The following is a 17,544-nucleotide window of genomic DNA, read 5'->3' as shown; positions in this document are numbered from 1 at the left end:
GCACAGGGCTGGCCCCGAAGCAGCTGACACTGTCCCCTCTATGCTTACTGCAGAGCGTGCAAGCACCTCCCCTACCAGGACAGAGACACTCCTCTAGCCAAGAAGCAATTATTTAGAGTTTAAGTGAATATAGAAGTATTTTATTGAACATTCAAACTTCATTAAGACATGTGCAATATGGCAGATTTTACTGGGTTTAACCCTAACTAAGACAAGAGTATGATTGCTTGCTTGCTGGGGCTTAGCAACAGGGTCCAGATCACACTTACCACTAATTAAATACTTTATTGAATAAATACATATGAAACAAAAATGCATTTTAATGCTCTTATAAAAGTTTAGATTTTGAAAGGCCTTTCCAATTTAGTCTGAAGTGTAAGTACATACAATAAAGGAAGGTAGGCTAGTTTAACATAATTGGCTGACTTTATACAGCACTTGTATCTTTTAGTCCATAAGTAAATTATTAAATGATAAAGAACATCTAATACAACCACTTCTATGGAACTAGGAAATAAATTTCTAATAAAGAAAAAATTTACAGACCCCATGACTTTCCACCCAACCCCAACAGTCTAACCCTAAAGTGGATAAAGCCAATGGCTTTCCCCACAAGAGCTCACGACAAAAAGTCGCTTCGCTTATCAAAAATCTGTATTTCTGATCCGTTATGAGCATTGAGACAAGATTCAATAAATCCCCAAAGAAAGAAGCACGATGCACGTTGTGAATCGCCTATTCAGCAACAGCGAGCACTGCATTCACAACCACCTCATCCCAGGGATTAAATGAGATCAGCCACATTCATTGGCATCTCCTCCACAGTAGTATTGTAGAAAGTCTCAATGTCTCGCAGGATCCGCTTGTCCTCTTCAGTGACAAAATTTATAGCCACACCTTTTCTGCCAAAACGACCACCCCGGCCAATCCTGCACAGAAGAGAATACATTTAGACAAGTCAACTACCCTAGTCCACACCAAACCTTTCCAAGACCTATTTAAATTCAGTGCTGCTCTCTCATCTGCCCCTGGCCAGCCAACACTGTATTTAACAGGACAAGCTGCTACCAAAGTGACATCTGGTCAGGAAAAACTGATCAGGTAGTGCCAACAATAGAGCAGTGTCCATCCTACGGGGAGCAGCACAGCAGAGAAAGCTGGTCTTGGCTGCCAAAGAGGATCTTGTATTGAAGTCCTAGCTTTGTCTCCCTCCCCTCTTCACCTAACACACTCATACCACACGCATCCAGCCCCAAGCACATGGCATACAACAGACAGTTGTGGCTTATTGAACAGCAGCTTGTCTCCAAGTTAATCCAATTAGATCCCGTAACATGGAACTGCACACTAGGTTTGCCTTTTTCTTTTTAAAGGGAGGAATCCAAGCTCAACTTTTTTGCATAAGCCCAAGTCAGTAACTAATAAATCCCTGGGCAGTTGGCTACACCCACTGTCAGTTCTACCTTCCTGCAGACTACACAGAGCACTTAGCAAAAGCTAAATAAACACACTAAAATGGCTCAAAACTTTATGAATAATCATGACAAAAATACATAAATACTGACTTTTTATTCAAACTGTGCCACTTGGGAATTCACATCCTTAATTAGGTCAATACCATTTCTGCGCTATCAGCTCTTAATATTTTTTACCTCAAGTAAAGCACGGTTTCTTTGATTTAGGCAGTCCTATGCAAGCAGCTTGCCAAGAGCAGTAAGCTCTAGTCACTAAGCAGCCACAGCAGAAGCTGAGGGTTGGCTTAAGTCTACAGACCAAGCTAACCCTGCTGTCGAGGCTGTCAGTTAATGGCTTTTATAACCATACTGAATAACATACAAGACAAAAAGGCAGTTCAGCAGCCAACAGTTTCCCCCATCTCTCAGCAATGAACAACTGAAGGACAACAGTCAGAGTAGCACACCAACTACAGGACAGAGCCCACTAACCTGTGAATGTAGTTTTCACGATTGGTCGGCAGGTCATAATTTATAACCAGTGACACTTGCTGCACATCAATGCCACGAGCCTGAAAAGCAACACAAGTTCTTTAACATTAAGTCACAGGCTTTAATGTTACATTATTCACCCCATGCTTTTGTTGACTACATGGTTAGTGATGAACTACAACTGTGTAGCCCATAGTGGAGCGTAGTCTTTACTCTTCCAAGAAGCTCCGAACAGTTCAGGCTACAAGAACCTTCACTGAATTATGAAGCTTTTGGCAGATTTAAACAGTAATGTAGTCAGTGTGAGGCAATACTCACCAGCAAGTCAGTGGTGATCAGGACACGGCTTGATCCTGATCTGAACTCCCTCATGATGACATCCCGTTCCTTCTGGTCCATGTCACCATGCTGTAGAGTTAAAAAGTTCTAATTACTACAGTTCCAATACTCCAGACTGGAATACCCTTTAAAATTAGGATGTATGAAACCCAGCGTCCCTACCTGCTGTGGGAACGAAGCAGGTAGGGATAGAAGGAAACACTTTTCTTTAAGCAGGGGGAACGATAATACAGCACCACACAGCTATATTATAACTTTCCTGCTTTTCACTCAGATGTAGATCATTACCATTTGGTTTTCAGTATGTAAACAGCATTTCAGAAGTTATGTTGAATTATTATTTCTTACCAGAGCTGAGACTGTGAAGTCCCTGGCATGCATCTTCTCTGTAAGCCAGTCTACTTTTCTCCTTGTGTTCAGAAAAATAACAGCCTGCGTAATGGTCAGTGTCTCATACAAATCACAGAGAGTATCCAGCTTCCACTCCTAAAGAGAACAAAAGAGATCAGGAAATGCATTGTGCCACTGGCAGTTCAGTATATTACAATCCCCAAACAGGAATCAAACTCAAAAGTAACAACCAGTCAAGAACACTCTAGTGCACCATTACACTCAATAAGACCTGAAAAGCTAAAACAAGACACTAAAGTTTCCAGAAGAACTGTTGCACCAAATCTTAAGACACAGGACACTGGACATTAAGAAAGAGGTCCACCCTAGTCATTTTTGATCCAGTGCATAGTTTTTCTTCTTCTTGCATGTACTCTACTAGCATTATTACAGAAACCAAAGCTCAGCCCTGGTTTCTGCAATTTTAGCACAGTGCTTTAACAAGAAGGTAAACAAACAACTTCCAGCTAGAACAAACAAAACTGATACAAACCTCTCTTTCAACATTAATGTAGAATTGCTTGATACCCTCCAGAGTCAGTTCTTCCTTCTTCACCAAAATACGTATGGGATCTCTCATGAACTTTTTGGTCACTTCCAACACATCCATTGGCATTGTAGCTGACAGCAACACAACCTAGAACGCATTACTCTGCGTTAGCATGTGCTTAGGACACCAGTTTTGATCTCTACAATTCACCAGTTCTCAGCTACACTGCAACCAAAACTGTACCCACCAATTTAACCACATAAAAGAGGTCTCTTACCTGGATGTTTGTGCTTAATTTCTGGAAGATCTCATAAATTTGATCTTTAAATCCACGGCTCAACATTTCATCAGCTTCATCCAGAACAAACATTTTGATCCATTTAGGTGCTATTAAAAGAGGAAAGGCGGCTCTCATGAGGTTTCAGAAACACTAAATACTTCCACCACCACTCTCCTTTAGATATAAGCTTTCCAGTACAAGACAGCAAATGTATTATTAAATAAGCTCTTACTGGGTGTGAAAATTGAAAACATTATCAAAAGCAGAATTGATACTTACAAAGGTAGCGTCTGTTTAACATATCAAACACACGCCCTGGAGTTCCGACCACAATGTGTGGAGCCTCAGCCTGAAGTTTTTGCATTTCATTGCGGACATTTGTACCACCAATACAAGCATGGCAAGTTGCTCCCATGTAGTCTCCGAGGGCCAGAATTACCTTCTGAATCTAAAATAAAGCCTTTACATTAGCACCAGTTCCCACTACATTAAAAATAAAGCTCTATTATCATTAGCACTGACTTCAGGAGCTAAAAGAGTAAACAAGGGTGGGTTATGCAGCTGTAATGGCTACAAAAGACAATGGCTAACGATTTTGACCAATGGTAAAGTTTATACTTAACAATTAAATAACCAACATCAGAGAGGCACTTAAATTTTTGTCCTTACAAGCTTAACACATCTGCTATTTTAACATTAAAAAGCAAGACTTTCAAGATGTGAATTAAGTTTTGATCTGCTAAGGCCTGCATGTTAGCCACTTAGAGAACAGCATATGCCAGGCTGCAGAACAAGTTCATCCCAACATCTTCAGAGCAGAAGAAAGGCATAACATTCTGATCAGAGGCTTTTGTTCCACTGATCTCTTTTATTTATAATTTTTTTCCTGTATTAATTTGTTTATCTTTACCTTCAATAACCTTCATTATAGCACTGGCACCACAGTATATTCCAATTGAAAAAAAACAGGAAATTGTATATAATCTACTTTTTTGCACTATTTTGAGTTCTAGTCAATATTTTCAGTGTAAGGCCCCACATTACTGACCTACATTAATCTTAAAAATGACCAATCCTGCAAGACTTGTTTAACAAGCTTTGAAGTAGATATGCAGTAACATTTAATCAGAAAAACATCACAAAAATAAAAAACTTTAAAGTGACCACATGCGCACTGCAGTTTTCACGTTGCACAACATTTTGTTTCCACTCAGAACACTGCTTTTATAACAGATCTTGTATTTTGTTTCTCTGCTTAACATGCTCCCTCAGAACTACACACAGAAGAGCAGCTGGTTCCTGCAACTCTGCCCCAGCACACCCTCCTCCTGCATTAACTTTTCAAGCAGGCAGAGAACTTGTGGGACAGAAGCCAATTTACACCCCCCATTATTCAACTCAAAATGGGTTCTGAATGGATACTAGTTACAACCGCTTAACAAGTCTGTTCATTGTCGCAGTTGTGAAACCTGAAACCTCTGCAACACACAAGCAGTTCTTTTTTAGCTACACTGTCAATACCTGTTGAGCCAGTTCTCTGGTAGGGGCCAATACTAGCGCTTGGGTCTCCTTGAGATCAATCTCCAACTGCTGCAGGATGGAAATAGCAAATGTGGCTGTCTTGCCAGTACCTGACTGAGCTTGAGCAATCACATCATACCCTAAAAAAAGCAGGATATACATTTACTGCCCTCACACAAGTCATTCATATTTTTTGTTTCATTTCATTCTCTTTGAAGTAAGTGATCAGTTTTAAGAGATCTCTCCATTTCAGGTCAGTCCCGAAAGATGGTGTACCATCATATCACTTGTTCAGTATTAAAAACAGGTATTACACACTAATAAGTCAGTGTACGCATATTACAGCTTTTCTAATTATCTAATGTTGATATCAACAAATGAATCACCCACATACCTTTGATGCATGGAATAATAGCTCTCTGCTGAATAGCGGAAGGCTTCTCAAAACCATAAGCATAAATGCCCCTTAGAAGGGATTCTTTTAAATTCATATCATCAAAATTGTCAACAATCTCATTCCAATTGCTCTGTAATAGGAAAAAAAAAGGAGAGAGCATTAAATCAAGCAACCATTTTTAGCAGTAGTTGAACTCTTAAGGGAGTTCACATGCACTCACCTCAATAACACCATCGGGGTCCATTCCCTCTGGGCCGCCATGGTCTCTGTCCCTAAACAAAACAAGTTGTTAATACAGTAACAACCAACACGCAGGCGCGAGCGGACACCTCGGTGCCAAAAGCCGTATCTGGAACCCGTGACACATCATTCTATTCTAGTAGGCGCTTTGATCTTTTGCCAAAGGCTAAACTCCTACCCTCTCCCGTACTGGCTTAGGTGGCATCTGAGGACGCGGGTTAGAGCCAACCTAACACAACATCATCCAAACCTTTAAGCCACAGCGCAAAAAAGAAAACAATCAGAAAAACGTGGCTAAATAAAGCGCCTCGCCTTTCCAGAAGGCCAGAGAACAAGGCAGAGACCACGTGTGCCGGCGCCCCCCGCTGCAGGGGCCCTGCGGCAGGCGGGGCTGTGCAGGGCGCGGGGCAATGGCGGCCGCGGCGGCCTCTGAGCCGCAGCGCCCGCCGTGGGGCGGGGGGGAGAGGGTGGGCGGCCCCCCCGCCCCGCCCCGCCGCCGGCCCAGCTCTCGCGAGAGCTCCACCCCTGGGATTGCGCAAATGGCGCCGGGAACGCGCGGGGGGAGGGTGGGGGGTGCGAAGGCGCCGCGCGTCCGCCCTGGGGGGCGCGCGTGTCCGCGTGTCCCATCCCCCCAACACGACCTCCGGGCCAATAGGGGGGGAAGGAAGATGGAACTTAGACCCTCAACAAAGCCCTCAAACGCTTAACACAGCGCAGAGGGCACAAGAAAATTAAAAATAGCCCTTCAGCCTGCGAGAGGGTGGTTAATAAAACCCACAACTAGAAGAGCGAATCCCGAAAAAGGGAGAGAAGCCCTCGCTGGAGCGCGATGGAGGGGAGCGACGGGACCGAAACATCTAGAAGCGGGAGGGGCCACGGCGCCCTCATACCGCCCGGGCTGCCCCACAGACACAGCCCCGCTCCTTCCCCCGTGCCCGGCGGCCTCCGCGCGGCCCACGGAGGCCCCCGACGAGACCAGGGCCCGGGCCCCCCACCCGCCGCGCCATACCTGCTATAATCCGCGGAGCCGCCTGACATGTTCCGAACACCAGCTCTGTCCTCAACTGAAAAGGAAAGCGTTCCTCCGCGCGTGCCTTATATATCCGCCCCGCGGCCGGACTCGTTTCGCTCCGCTCTGCGCATGGATCTACACCTCGCTCCGCTGCGAAAATGGCACGGATCCCTCCGGATTGAGCCCTCTTCCCAAGATAATCCCCTCGTCCCGCCGCCTGAGATAGTCTGGAGGGGATGCCTGAGCCGCTCGGGGTCACGAGGCCAGTGGAACGCGGGACTACTTTTTTCTCTCGGTGCGCGGAAGGATATTGCACCATTGACGGCGTGACAGCGCCTCGCTCCTTCCTCTCTCGCTCGGCCCCCCCCTCCCCGCCCGGCTCGCCCCTGCGCACGGGGTTTCCCGCTCCTGCCCCTGCTGCAGCACAGGGCCCAGGGATTGGGGGGGGGCGGCGGGGAGGGGGGCGCGGGGTCGGCCATGTGGCTGGAGCTGCCACGACCGCGCTTGCTACGCCGTGTCGGTCATTTTTAAAGCCCTCGTGCTTGGCGTCAGGGAGTAACATAGCAAACAGGCCTCCTCGGGTGGGGGGAAGCGGCTGGGGCTTGGCTCCTGGCTCGCGCCTTTCTCCTCGCACGCGCTAAAAACACGGCCTGAAATCCCTCTCCTCATCTTCGGGGGGGGAGGAGAGGGAGAAGCCCCTGAGTTGATGCATTGTGGCTATCAGAGCGAAGGGGGGGTAGGAGGATAGACGACCCCAAGAGGGGCGAGTAGGTGGGTAGAAACCCGGGGGTTGGTGGGCAGAGAAGGGGAGAAGCCTCGGGGGGGCAATGAGGGAGAAGGCCCCAAGAGAGGGGGCGGGAGGAGAGAAGCCACTGGGGGGGGGGGGCAGGAAAAGGAGAAGCCCCCGAGGGGGGGGGGGGGCAGGAGGGGAGGAGGCAGATGTTGCGCTGAGGGTTGGGAGGGGGTCTGTCTGTGTGGATGAAGGGCAGCAGCCGGGGCACTCCTGCCCCTTCTTCCCGGGGTGTGAAAGGTGGATGGCTCCTAACGGGGATGGAGGCGTATCTGGAGGAGGTGCAGGGTGCTCCTCGGCGCTGCCGGGTTTGCTGCAGTTCCCACCATAGCCATGTCCGCCAAAAAGGAAAAAAAAAAAATCTCTTGGGGCGGATTTAAAGGTTGGTGGAATCCGCAGAAAAGCACCAAGGAAAATGTTACTGTGCAAACCGATTCGATGGAATGGTGGGTGATGGTCTCTTGCTTTCGTACTGATAGAGGAAAAAATACCGATCATTTTTAATACTTCTCTTAGGCTTCATAATAATCCGTTCATCAATATTTCTTATGTAGGCAAATAATATAAGTTGTAAGCAATAATTGGTGTCAATTTCAATGGGTCTATGTGTGCCGCTTCTCAAACTTGTTTCCATAGTGATGGTATATGGACGAATGGAGGCAGTGCTTGAAAAACTTGACCCTTTACTTGTCTACAATATTGTAAATTGTCTAGAAACATCTAGAATATCTGTAAAGCAAATCTCTGAGAGGCTAAATGTACATTAGCTCTTCCTATATTAACATCTGCCAGGGCAATGGTATCTGTAGAAATAAAGCAACACTTAACAATATGCCAACTACATTATATAAGTGCAGCTCCTGTGTCAGCCCACCCTAATGCTCTCAAGTTTTATCCACCCATGCTGGGTAGAAAATATTAAGGATGCTTTTTGTATTTGCATTTTAGACAGCCTCACGATAACTAGAGGCCTTTTTAAATCAGTGATAGCAGTTTGCATGGATCCATAAAACAATGTTAATGAATATTTGATTTTATTAAGGACCTCGAACATTTATTAGGAAAGCTGTAGGATGTATATACTTCCAATTTAAGTATCCCTACTGGGTCGTAGTGTATTTACAAACCTGTGTGGGGAAGGTTTCTTGACATGTAGGAATTCCAGGAAGTTAAGCCATCATTTTTCGTGGACTTTAAGTGTCTCTTTAAAAAACATTTGTCAGCTCAGAAACAAGTATCTAGTTTATCTTTTTCAGTAAAGAAGTTTCGGATTACCTATGTATTCAGACCTCTTTGAAAGATCAGTTTTGTTAAAAGTTGTTTTAACCGAAGCTTTATTTAAATGTACTTATCCTTTATTCAAGGATAGTTGTAGGAGAAACTGTTCCCATTGCTCTAAATTGCTGCAAGCCTTGTCTTACTCCACTTGACCAAACTTCATCCCATTCAAATAAAAACCTCAAAACTCAGAAAATGTTTTTGACTATTAACTTTGATCAAGGGACAATTGTAAAAATTGGTTTTGTTAGTAGCCTGTGATAAAAGCATCTGCGAATCTCTCGACCAGATGCCAGGTTTTCTTTATGCAGACGTTAGGCAGTTCTGGAGCCAAACGGTGCTACCTGCCCCCAGAGCTCCTGATCACCGCCCTGTGTGGAGGCACTAGAAACTTCCTTGGTCATGAGGATTTTGTTCATCTGTGATTTACTCAATGCTTGACTATAAAGAAGTCTGTGGGCATATTGGTACCTCCTATCACATGGTCATGGCAGAGTTTGACAAATTTGATGTTGGCCGTGTTATTTGCTCTGGTTCATCGTTATTTTAATCCACTGCTATAGAATCAGTTCCCAGTCAGATGGTCTCCTGTCAGATGCTCTCTGTTAAGTGCTGTAGACTGGAGCTATGAAATTAAGTTTTAAGAAACAAATCATCAGTTCCCAGGATGAAGAAATTCATACGAATGTTCATCATCAAGGGATATAAAGAAAGGAATCCAGTGTTTCCTCCAGTGAAGATAATCAACTTGTTTCACTAAATGAAAAGATGAAAGATATTTTGTTTCATTAACTTTGGATAACTGAAGGGTTGGGGACACCTAATCCATTCTCTCTTTTCATGAAACAAGATAGCAGAAATCCAGGACTGTTGTGCTAGCAATGGCCCTAGCTGTATTAGAGGAAGAATTTTTCACATTTTATACTTTTAAAAACCTATCTACCTGAATACAATGTTTGAGAAATACCTCTTTGGTTATAGTAAGGCAATCAGCCATTTCATATGTGATCTCATATCTAATTTGTATATTTTTAGTCTCGTGGTAGGCATACTTTGCCTGGTATTATTTGTGTTCTGAACATGAACAGAATTGGGGGGGTGTCAAAAAGTCAGATTTTGTCACTGATAAATCTGGAATTGTCACTAGGATTTGTTATGGCCCCCTTACTTTAAATCTTATTAAGCTTTCTGGAGCAGCACAGCTGAAAACTTGCTCCTCAAGGACCAGGTTCGTGTTATCCTCAAGCAGAAGAGATACCAAAAAGATACTAAATAATATGTCTGTGCCACTAAAGACAGAATCCGCAGCAACATTTATGTGTGCACACCATACACTTCAGTAGATGTCTCCCCAAAAGACAATCCTGGTGAATCATGAGCTCTTTAGTAAGAGTGAACATAATTTTACTTTTATTAACAGGGAGTAACAGATGGACTAGCTGGTTTAGCAGCTGGGTTTCCAGTCATTATTCATGCAGATTGAAGTAAAGAATGATGTATCTAAAGAAAGCAGTAGGAGCTGACGTCTCCTGAAACGGAGCTCTAGTTGAGCAATCCCTGCTCATCAATGTTCTGGCAAAGGCGATGTCACAGTTTGCATCAGGAAATTTCAGAGATCTTCTTTTAGAAACCTGATACCATGATTTGAATTTACCATGAAACCATCATGTACTTCCCAGGAAACCTGGAAGATCCAGAGTTCTTCTGCATTTACAGGTCTGATGCTGGCATACGTACTGTTTAGTACTGTTTATTATTTGATGGCCACAACTTGCAGGGCAAAGGAAGTGATGGTAAACAGAGTTTATTCACTGTAGGTCACATTAAGGATCAAGATGGTTTGTTAGGGTGTTGTTAGCAAGAAGTAATATTTTTCAGTTCTTCATTCCCTAAGGATGCCTAAACAGAAGTGTGATTCTTCAGATGTAGGAGTGGATAGGAAAGATTCTGGGAGATCTCCAGGGAAGGGAAAGAAAGTCCAAATTCCATAAGGTCTATGCATGTTATTTAAATGCAGTTACAGGGTTTCATTAATGCTAATTTACACTCCACTGAAATTATAATCTAAATCAACTAAATAATGAGAATTTATAAGATGCAGTGTTTTTAATGCACTGGGAAAGCTTTGGATTCTTCAGTATCTCAGCGTGATTTGAAAGCCACATTGCAGTGAAATTAGTACATTAGGCTGCTATGTTTGCTTTGCCATCCTTTTTTAAAGTTATTTTACAACTGTGCTTTTTACGGATATTTCTACACTTGGTAACTGTAATCAGACTTGTGTTGTGAATTCTCAATGGTGTCCTTGTCGAATGAATTGAAAGTACATCCAGACGCAGAATTTTCTCTCTCAGTCGAAGTTTTGTCTCAATGAAGAGTTGTGCGCTGGACCAATAAGGAACATTTTCAAAAATGCTTGAATGATTTAGGAGCCAAGCACTGTAGAAAGCCAGTGGGATTTAAGATGCTTTAGTCAATTTAATTGTCCCACGTGCTCAGTCTATTCAAGATATTCAGACTCACGCAGAGGATGAAGGGTGGGTAGGACCTTTTGCTGACTAGCTGACTCACTTGTCTGAAATGTTTACATGATGGTTTGTGCTCCCTGATTGCTTTGAGCACAAGCCTCCAAGGAGTCTTCCTGCTTCAGAATTGCATAGTTTTATTTCTTAGCCTAAGTTCTCTCATTCCCAGTAAGATTTATATTTTTCTTGATTATATTCATTAAACTGCTTAAGACTAATTTGCTTATTGCTTTTTAAGAAATAACAAAGTTGTGTCAATTCCACATCTCAGGTTATTCATCCATTAATTAATTTCCTCTTAGAGTTTGGAGCTTAAATTCAGACTTGTAGTGTCCTTAGTGCCATCAGAGGCCTGAAATCATCAGTTATGTCTTTCTTATTCTGGGATAAGGAAGCTCTCTGTGAATTCTTGAGAAAGATGGTTTCTCTTTTATGCAGTGGGAAAGTTCTTGTAACCTGCTGCTGAAAGGAAGTGGCAGAAATGCTCCGGGGCCTCAGAGGAACCTGGGGTTCTCAGCTTTGTCTCAGAGGGTCAAAAATCTAAAGAACTAAGGGCAGTTAAATACTCCTTATTTTTATAATGGATACATATAGTTTCATCGAGTGGCCTTTTGAAATTGTGAAAAAAAATCCTGTTTACTTCAGTTATCGTTACATTTGGCTTCTAATAAGAAACTACTGCTAATTTTAGAAAATTAGTATTTTCTTTCTTAGAGGAAGTATATAAATTACTGTTAATTCTTTAAATGAGTATTAAGTAAGAAAACTATTGTATGGGATTGTTGATTATGGTGGTCTTTTGATTTTAGTATCTATTCTGTTAATTAGAAGAACAATAAAACCCCCCACAATAAAATCCCAACCCAAATACGTAAAACAGAAATATACTTTTCTTTCTAGGATTTTCTTGTCTTTCAGAGTGCTGTGTGCTATAATCTAGATAGTTGCAATTTTATATCTTGAATGTTTTTCTTGATTGAATGACTAGGTTCTTTCTTGCAGTTTTTAAAGCTTGTAGTCAGGGCCAGGACATGAAGTCAGCTCAGTTCTGTTCTCTGTTGTGTTTAAGACTCCCAGTGTGACCACAGCCATGTAATTTTAGCAGTAAAATTGAACGCATTATATTTATTAGAGGCTTGCCTTTTTATTGGAATGAGAGCTCTTCTGCACTTCAGTTTTCTCTGGAAAGTGGGGGTGGCAGTATTTGCCTTGGAGGTTACATGTGGGTGAATGTTTGAAAAATGTGGTGATCAGTAATGGTAGGAGCCTAGAAATCTTTGATAGAAGTTACATGCATACTTTCAGGGCAGAGTTTGTTCTTTCTATTACAAAGGTAAAGGAAGCTAGAGAGATGAAGCAGGTGGCAGCTGCTGTTAACATCTTGGCAGAGTGCTGTGCTTGCATTTATTTTTTTAAGTCATTTGGAAGACTTCTGCACTACCATGAAATAATGCATGCCCCATGTTTCTGTGAGACAGTCTGCAAAGAACATTTTTTTCCGGTTCTGAGAGAAAGGTAAATATGAGCCTATGCATTCTTTTGAAGAAAACATTTTTCCTTCTGATACTGGTTAACCATCTATGCAAGTTATTTATTCTCATAACTCCAAACTCCGTTTGGAATTCACTGATGGTGCTTGAGGTTTTTGATTGTTGCGCTGATTTCAGTTGCTCATTTTTTGGCACAGCCACCACAGGCAGACCTATACTTTGTATTTTATTTCAAGTACCTTTCCTCATTGATTAAAAAGTTGAGCGTTATGTTCTCAAGAGGAAGAACTAATGCATGTGAACGAGGCCAAGGTGAAAACACCAAAAAGGCCAAGCAGTCCTTTGATATTACAGGGGTATTTTCACAGGACCAAAATTTGTGGTAGAAGATAATAATCTCTAACAGATGTTGTAGCCCTGCTTAACTTGACAGATGCCCTATATCCAGACTGATGAGACCGACTCTGTCCTTCCCCACCCAAACTGCACTTTTAGACATCAGAGCAAGCACGCTGTGCTTTTCTAGAGTTTATATAGTGTGCTCTGAGTAGCGAGGGCCCATCTCAGATTAGCAACAACAAAATGGCTCGGTTTTACCAACTGATTCAACATTGCGTTGAAAGCTTTGGTATGAGTGTCTTACAGGCCTTTATTGTCAGGATATTTAAAATGTGTACATCCCTAAACAGCAAGACTACAATATCATAGAAATTACTTCATTGGTCTTGAACAGAAGTCCAATATCCATATTATTTCTGTCCATATCCAGCCTTGTGCGTTAGCTGAAGTCTCTTCCTCCTTCCCAAAACAGTATTTTGCAGTTTATAGAGGTTGTTACAACATGTAAATGTTAATAATAAAGATAAATACTTTGTCATTAACAAAATGAGCTATGTAGTCAGAAGTATTGCCCTAAGGTAAATCTTAATTTCTGCAAACTGAAGGTTTTCTAGTGAGCTTTACTTTTTAAAAGAAAATTGAGTCTATTATTTTCCGCAGGTAACTGTAGCTCAGACTCCCCAAGTTATGTTTCTATCACTGATACTGGCTTAATATGAAATTATAGATGAGTAGTTTCAGTTTTGTGCTTGTTTCACCTGCCTGTAAAATAGGAATAATAATCTTCTGTCTTTGAAGGATCTCTTAGATCATAAAGTCTTTAAGACTGGGACTGATTGCATTATGGGTTGTGTTTCAGCCTACAAAGCAGTCAGTTCTGTCTGGGAAGCTCAGGTTCTACCTGGGTAAAAGTTAAAAAAAATAAACATTGCAACTTGTTTAATAATTTTATTTGGTTTGTTAATCCTTCTAGGACTTTTTAAAAATAAAAAAAGTAAATATTATGAGGCTTCTCTCTTGAACAGTGTTACAGATGCATGCTATTGTCGTGATTGGGTCTGAAATGTGTGCCCATGAAGCTGAAGCCACCAAGTGGGCTGCTGAGAAACTGTCTTGTAACTGTTCTATTCTGTCATTTATGATTTCTTTTTAGGGTTATGAAGCCTCTGTAGGGCAGTCCTTAGTCCCAACTGTCTGTGTTTTACCCCATCCCAGAATGCTATTATAATTTTGTGTGCTAATTCAATACATTGAATGCCGGATGAGACAAAAATGAACATATAAGATGCAGGGTAGTAGGCAAATTCATTCTTTTCCTCTCAGGCTGCACTCAGGAAGAGCTGCCCGCATTTTCCTGGGGTCCAATGATTCAAGAAGCATGGACATCCAGTGATGTGAGCACAGGCAGGATGCAGGTGATCACGTTATGTTAGCCAGGAGTAACTGTGGCATTGCTTGTGCTAAGCCAGGGCATGCACTTTAACACATCGTGTCACAGTAATTGGCAGCGGCCAGAAACCTTTTTTCTTTACACAGCAGGAGACAGAAATGAGAGATCACATTGAATTACAGAAAGATATTGATTAATTTATTTCATGCAAGTATTGAAATTGATTTGGTCATAATTTACTGGCAATTTTTTTTTCAATAAAAAATTAAAGAAAATACATGTGCCTCTATTCAAAGTAGCTTTGTCTTGGGCTAGCTACTTTAAGAGATTCTGGTAATTGTTTTTGAGTCTTAAGGAGTTCTTTATTTGCTATCGTATCCAATAATTATTTGTAGCTCATTCTTCTTATTTGTAAGTAGCAAAGTCAGGAAAATCCTATTTCTAAGCAGACGGATACAATAGTATTTGGTAACCACCCAGTTGCTGGTACTTTTTCTTTGCTTGCAATTTGTCCTCTGTGGCTTGTGTTACCATTTCTAAATATATTCTGATACACACTTTTCCACGGGTTATGAGATTACAAGAGCTTGTGTGACATTATCTCTATTATTTTAACAGGAATTTAGCAAGCAAACCACTGATTTCATTTATGTGTTAATAACGAGTAAAGGCTCAGTCAAACAATGACAAGATACTTACAGTTTCTGAACTTCATTTGGATGTGATACTTTGTGTCTTAAGCTCTATTTTCTTCTTTTTACATTTCTGTTCGAAAAAGCTGAGTATCACAAAGGTGATTTTACGGTATATCACACAAAAAGAGTTCTCTGATTTTCTTTACTATTATTCATATGCATTACTGACATTCAGCTCTTCTGGAAATACAACTTTGTACATCTGGAAGCAGTTGTTTTCCTGAAATAGCATTGGAATTGTGTTTGTTAATTCACATACATCAGAATTGTCTTTGCTAATTCACTGGGCAAACAAACTCTGTTATCATTATGCAGAAAGAAAGAGAGAACAGTGAGAACCGTAAAGGACTGCTATCTCAGAGCTGCTGTTGCCATAGAGCTGCTAACGACGAAAAAACTGCAGCATGGATTTCTTCTGCTGTTGAAGGTAAGATGAGGGCACAGCAAAGACTGTAGGAGGGGGAGGGGAAGCAGAGGGAGGGAGAAGAGGAAGAAAGTCTGTGTCCTTGCTGTCTAAAAAAGGAATTTCAGCGTTCATGAGCAGAACTGCTGGTGCAGAAGAACAAAGCTATCTCAGTTGTGTAGGGTAGCAAGAGTGATGAGCAAGCAAGCGCACTCCCGTGCTTCTAGGAGGAAATACTGCAAAGAGAGGAGGGAGAAGAAGAGTGGCTTTGTCGTTTAGAGAATACTCAATGCTGCTTCAATCTAGCTGATTTTTGGTACTGCTTTAGCGTTAATATTATTCTTCTGGATGAAGACAGTTGTGAAAAAAATCAGTAGGTAGGTTATCAAGAAGAAAAAGTGTTGCTAAAATAATTCAGCATAACCTGGAGCTGATGAATTCTGTCTGTATGTATTAAAATGTGTCAGTTCTTACGTTCTACTGTGTAGTGCTGTGAAACCTTTCACAATGTTTTGTGGTAAGATTATTACAATAAATTGATCTTTCATCTTTTATCTAGGTAGATGTCTTTTAAGTGAAAATGCATAATAAATAACTGAAAAGTAAATGTTAGATACTCAAGAATACAGACTACAGAACTGGCAGCAGACATGCTTTCTGTGAAATCTCTTTAATGGGCTGAGCATTGTGGACTAAGCCCTTCAAGATCATTGCAGAATTATCTGCAAAACACTCATCCAAAACATGCAGCTGCTGTTTCTACCTCTGTGTAGCATGTTACACATTGCAGATTTTTACTGTACTTCCCCTCCTCCTCCTCTCAATCCTTTGGCTCCAAGACAGCCGAACCCATGTGCCCTGCACAGCAAACCCAACACACCTGCCATGTTTGCATAGCAGGGCCTTGAAGAGTATGAAACAACCTTTAGAGGCACTGATAACACTGTCTTAGCTGTGTTGATACTGCTTAACTATCGAGTTGCTGTAGTATTGAGGAAGCTTGGACAGAACAACCCTTCCTCATGTCTTGTTTTGTAGTTCATCACCAGTTTTGCACTTCACCACCAGTTTTGCAGTTCATCGCCAGTGTTTGGCTGTTTCTTCTGCAGTCTGTTTGAAGACTGAGTCAGAGTGAATTTCTGCTATAGCAGCCTGGTAGCTTGATCAAGAATCAGCAATTCAGGCTGTAAATAAATAGAACTGTACTATGGATTCAGATTTTTTTTAGCATCGCAGTCTCTCACCATGAAATCGTTATTCTCTGAGATTATATAGTTTAGTTCATACATGTAATTTCCCAGTCATGAGGTACATTGATCATGAATGCATCATATGCCTTTTCAAAGATATCTCACAAGGAAGTGGATTTGTTTTTAATTTTTAGTATTTTTACTAGTCAGAATAATGTTGTGATTCAGACTAATTTCGGACTCACTAGCTGCAGAGTTTTTCTGCAGTCTTCAGAACCATTCTTTTGTTTACTGTAGTCTCCATCACAGGCAGTGGTTGATGACAACCTGTTAAGATTTGCATGAGTGCTTTTGAGCCAGCACACATGAAAATCAAGTCTTAATCCATGACTGAGGCAACTCGTGGCAATGCAAGTTACTGTGATTTAGTTCAGTATCAGCAACGGATTTAGTCATCATCTGCTATAAACAATTGTTAATATCTTGCTGGAGTGAATAATTTTGTTAGACTGAATTCACAGAGCATTAGGTGCTGCATTTCAGAAGAGTTGACTCAACTTGTGGATCAAACTAGTTTGCATTCTTCAGAGATATGGGGTGATTATTGAAACAAGTATGACTGTATAATAAACACCTCTGTGCAAAGTAACAGTTCAATAAGGAATGGTTGGTCCCTATGCAGACTAGAATTTAGTTGCCTTAGATAAATGTTTAGTGGAAGGTTAGTGTTGCAGTCATAGATCAATTTAGGGTAGGTCCTTGTAGATCAAAACAGGTAGCCAGAAGCACAATGTTGCTAATTAACAGGTTATTCTCATAAGTTTGCAAA

At 41.7% G+C, this 17,544-nt stretch overlaps 1 protein-coding gene and 3 non-coding genes across 4 annotated transcripts; all 4 read right to left on the bottom strand.

Annotated features, from left to right (window-relative positions):
• Positions 1-124: 124 nt before the first annotated feature.
• EIF4A2 (eukaryotic translation initiation factor 4A2) lies at positions 125-6,719 on the bottom strand. Its single transcript, XM_054074171.1, has 11 exons — positions 6,613-6,719; positions 5,584-5,635; positions 5,361-5,493; positions 4,967-5,106; positions 3,725-3,893; positions 3,443-3,552; positions 3,169-3,312; positions 2,634-2,771; positions 2,265-2,354; positions 1,947-2,026; positions 125-929 (listed from the first exon to the last, which is right to left on the bottom strand). The coding sequence occupies exons 1-11, from the start codon at positions 6,639-6,641 to the stop codon at positions 785-787; spliced, it is 1,230 nt and encodes a 409-aa protein (XP_053930146.1). The 5' UTR covers positions 6,642-6,719; the 3' UTR covers positions 125-784.
• Positions 2,424-2,550, bottom strand: LOC128853092 (small nucleolar RNA SNORA63). Its single transcript, XR_008451339.1, has one exon. It is a non-coding gene; the product is annotated as a small nucleolar RNA SNORA63 (small nucleolar RNA).
• LOC128853095 (small nucleolar RNA SNORA81) lies at positions 2,945-3,125 on the bottom strand. The gene has a single exon (XR_008451342.1). It is a non-coding gene; the product is annotated as a small nucleolar RNA SNORA81 (small nucleolar RNA).
• LOC128853097 (small nucleolar RNA SNORD2) lies at positions 5,186-5,255 on the bottom strand. The gene has a single exon (XR_008451344.1). It is a non-coding gene; the product is annotated as a small nucleolar RNA SNORD2 (small nucleolar RNA).
• Positions 6,720-17,544: the final 10,825 nt, after the last annotated feature.

The sequence above is a fragment of the Cuculus canorus genome, chromosome 9 (assembly GCF_017976375.1).
Source record: "Cuculus canorus isolate bCucCan1 chromosome 9, bCucCan1.pri, whole genome shotgun sequence".
Classification (NCBI taxonomy): Eukaryota; Metazoa; Chordata; class Aves; order Cuculiformes; family Cuculidae; genus Cuculus; species Cuculus canorus.
Note: the sequence above shows the minus strand (reverse complement) of the source record. Positions and strands in the feature narration are given on the sequence as shown.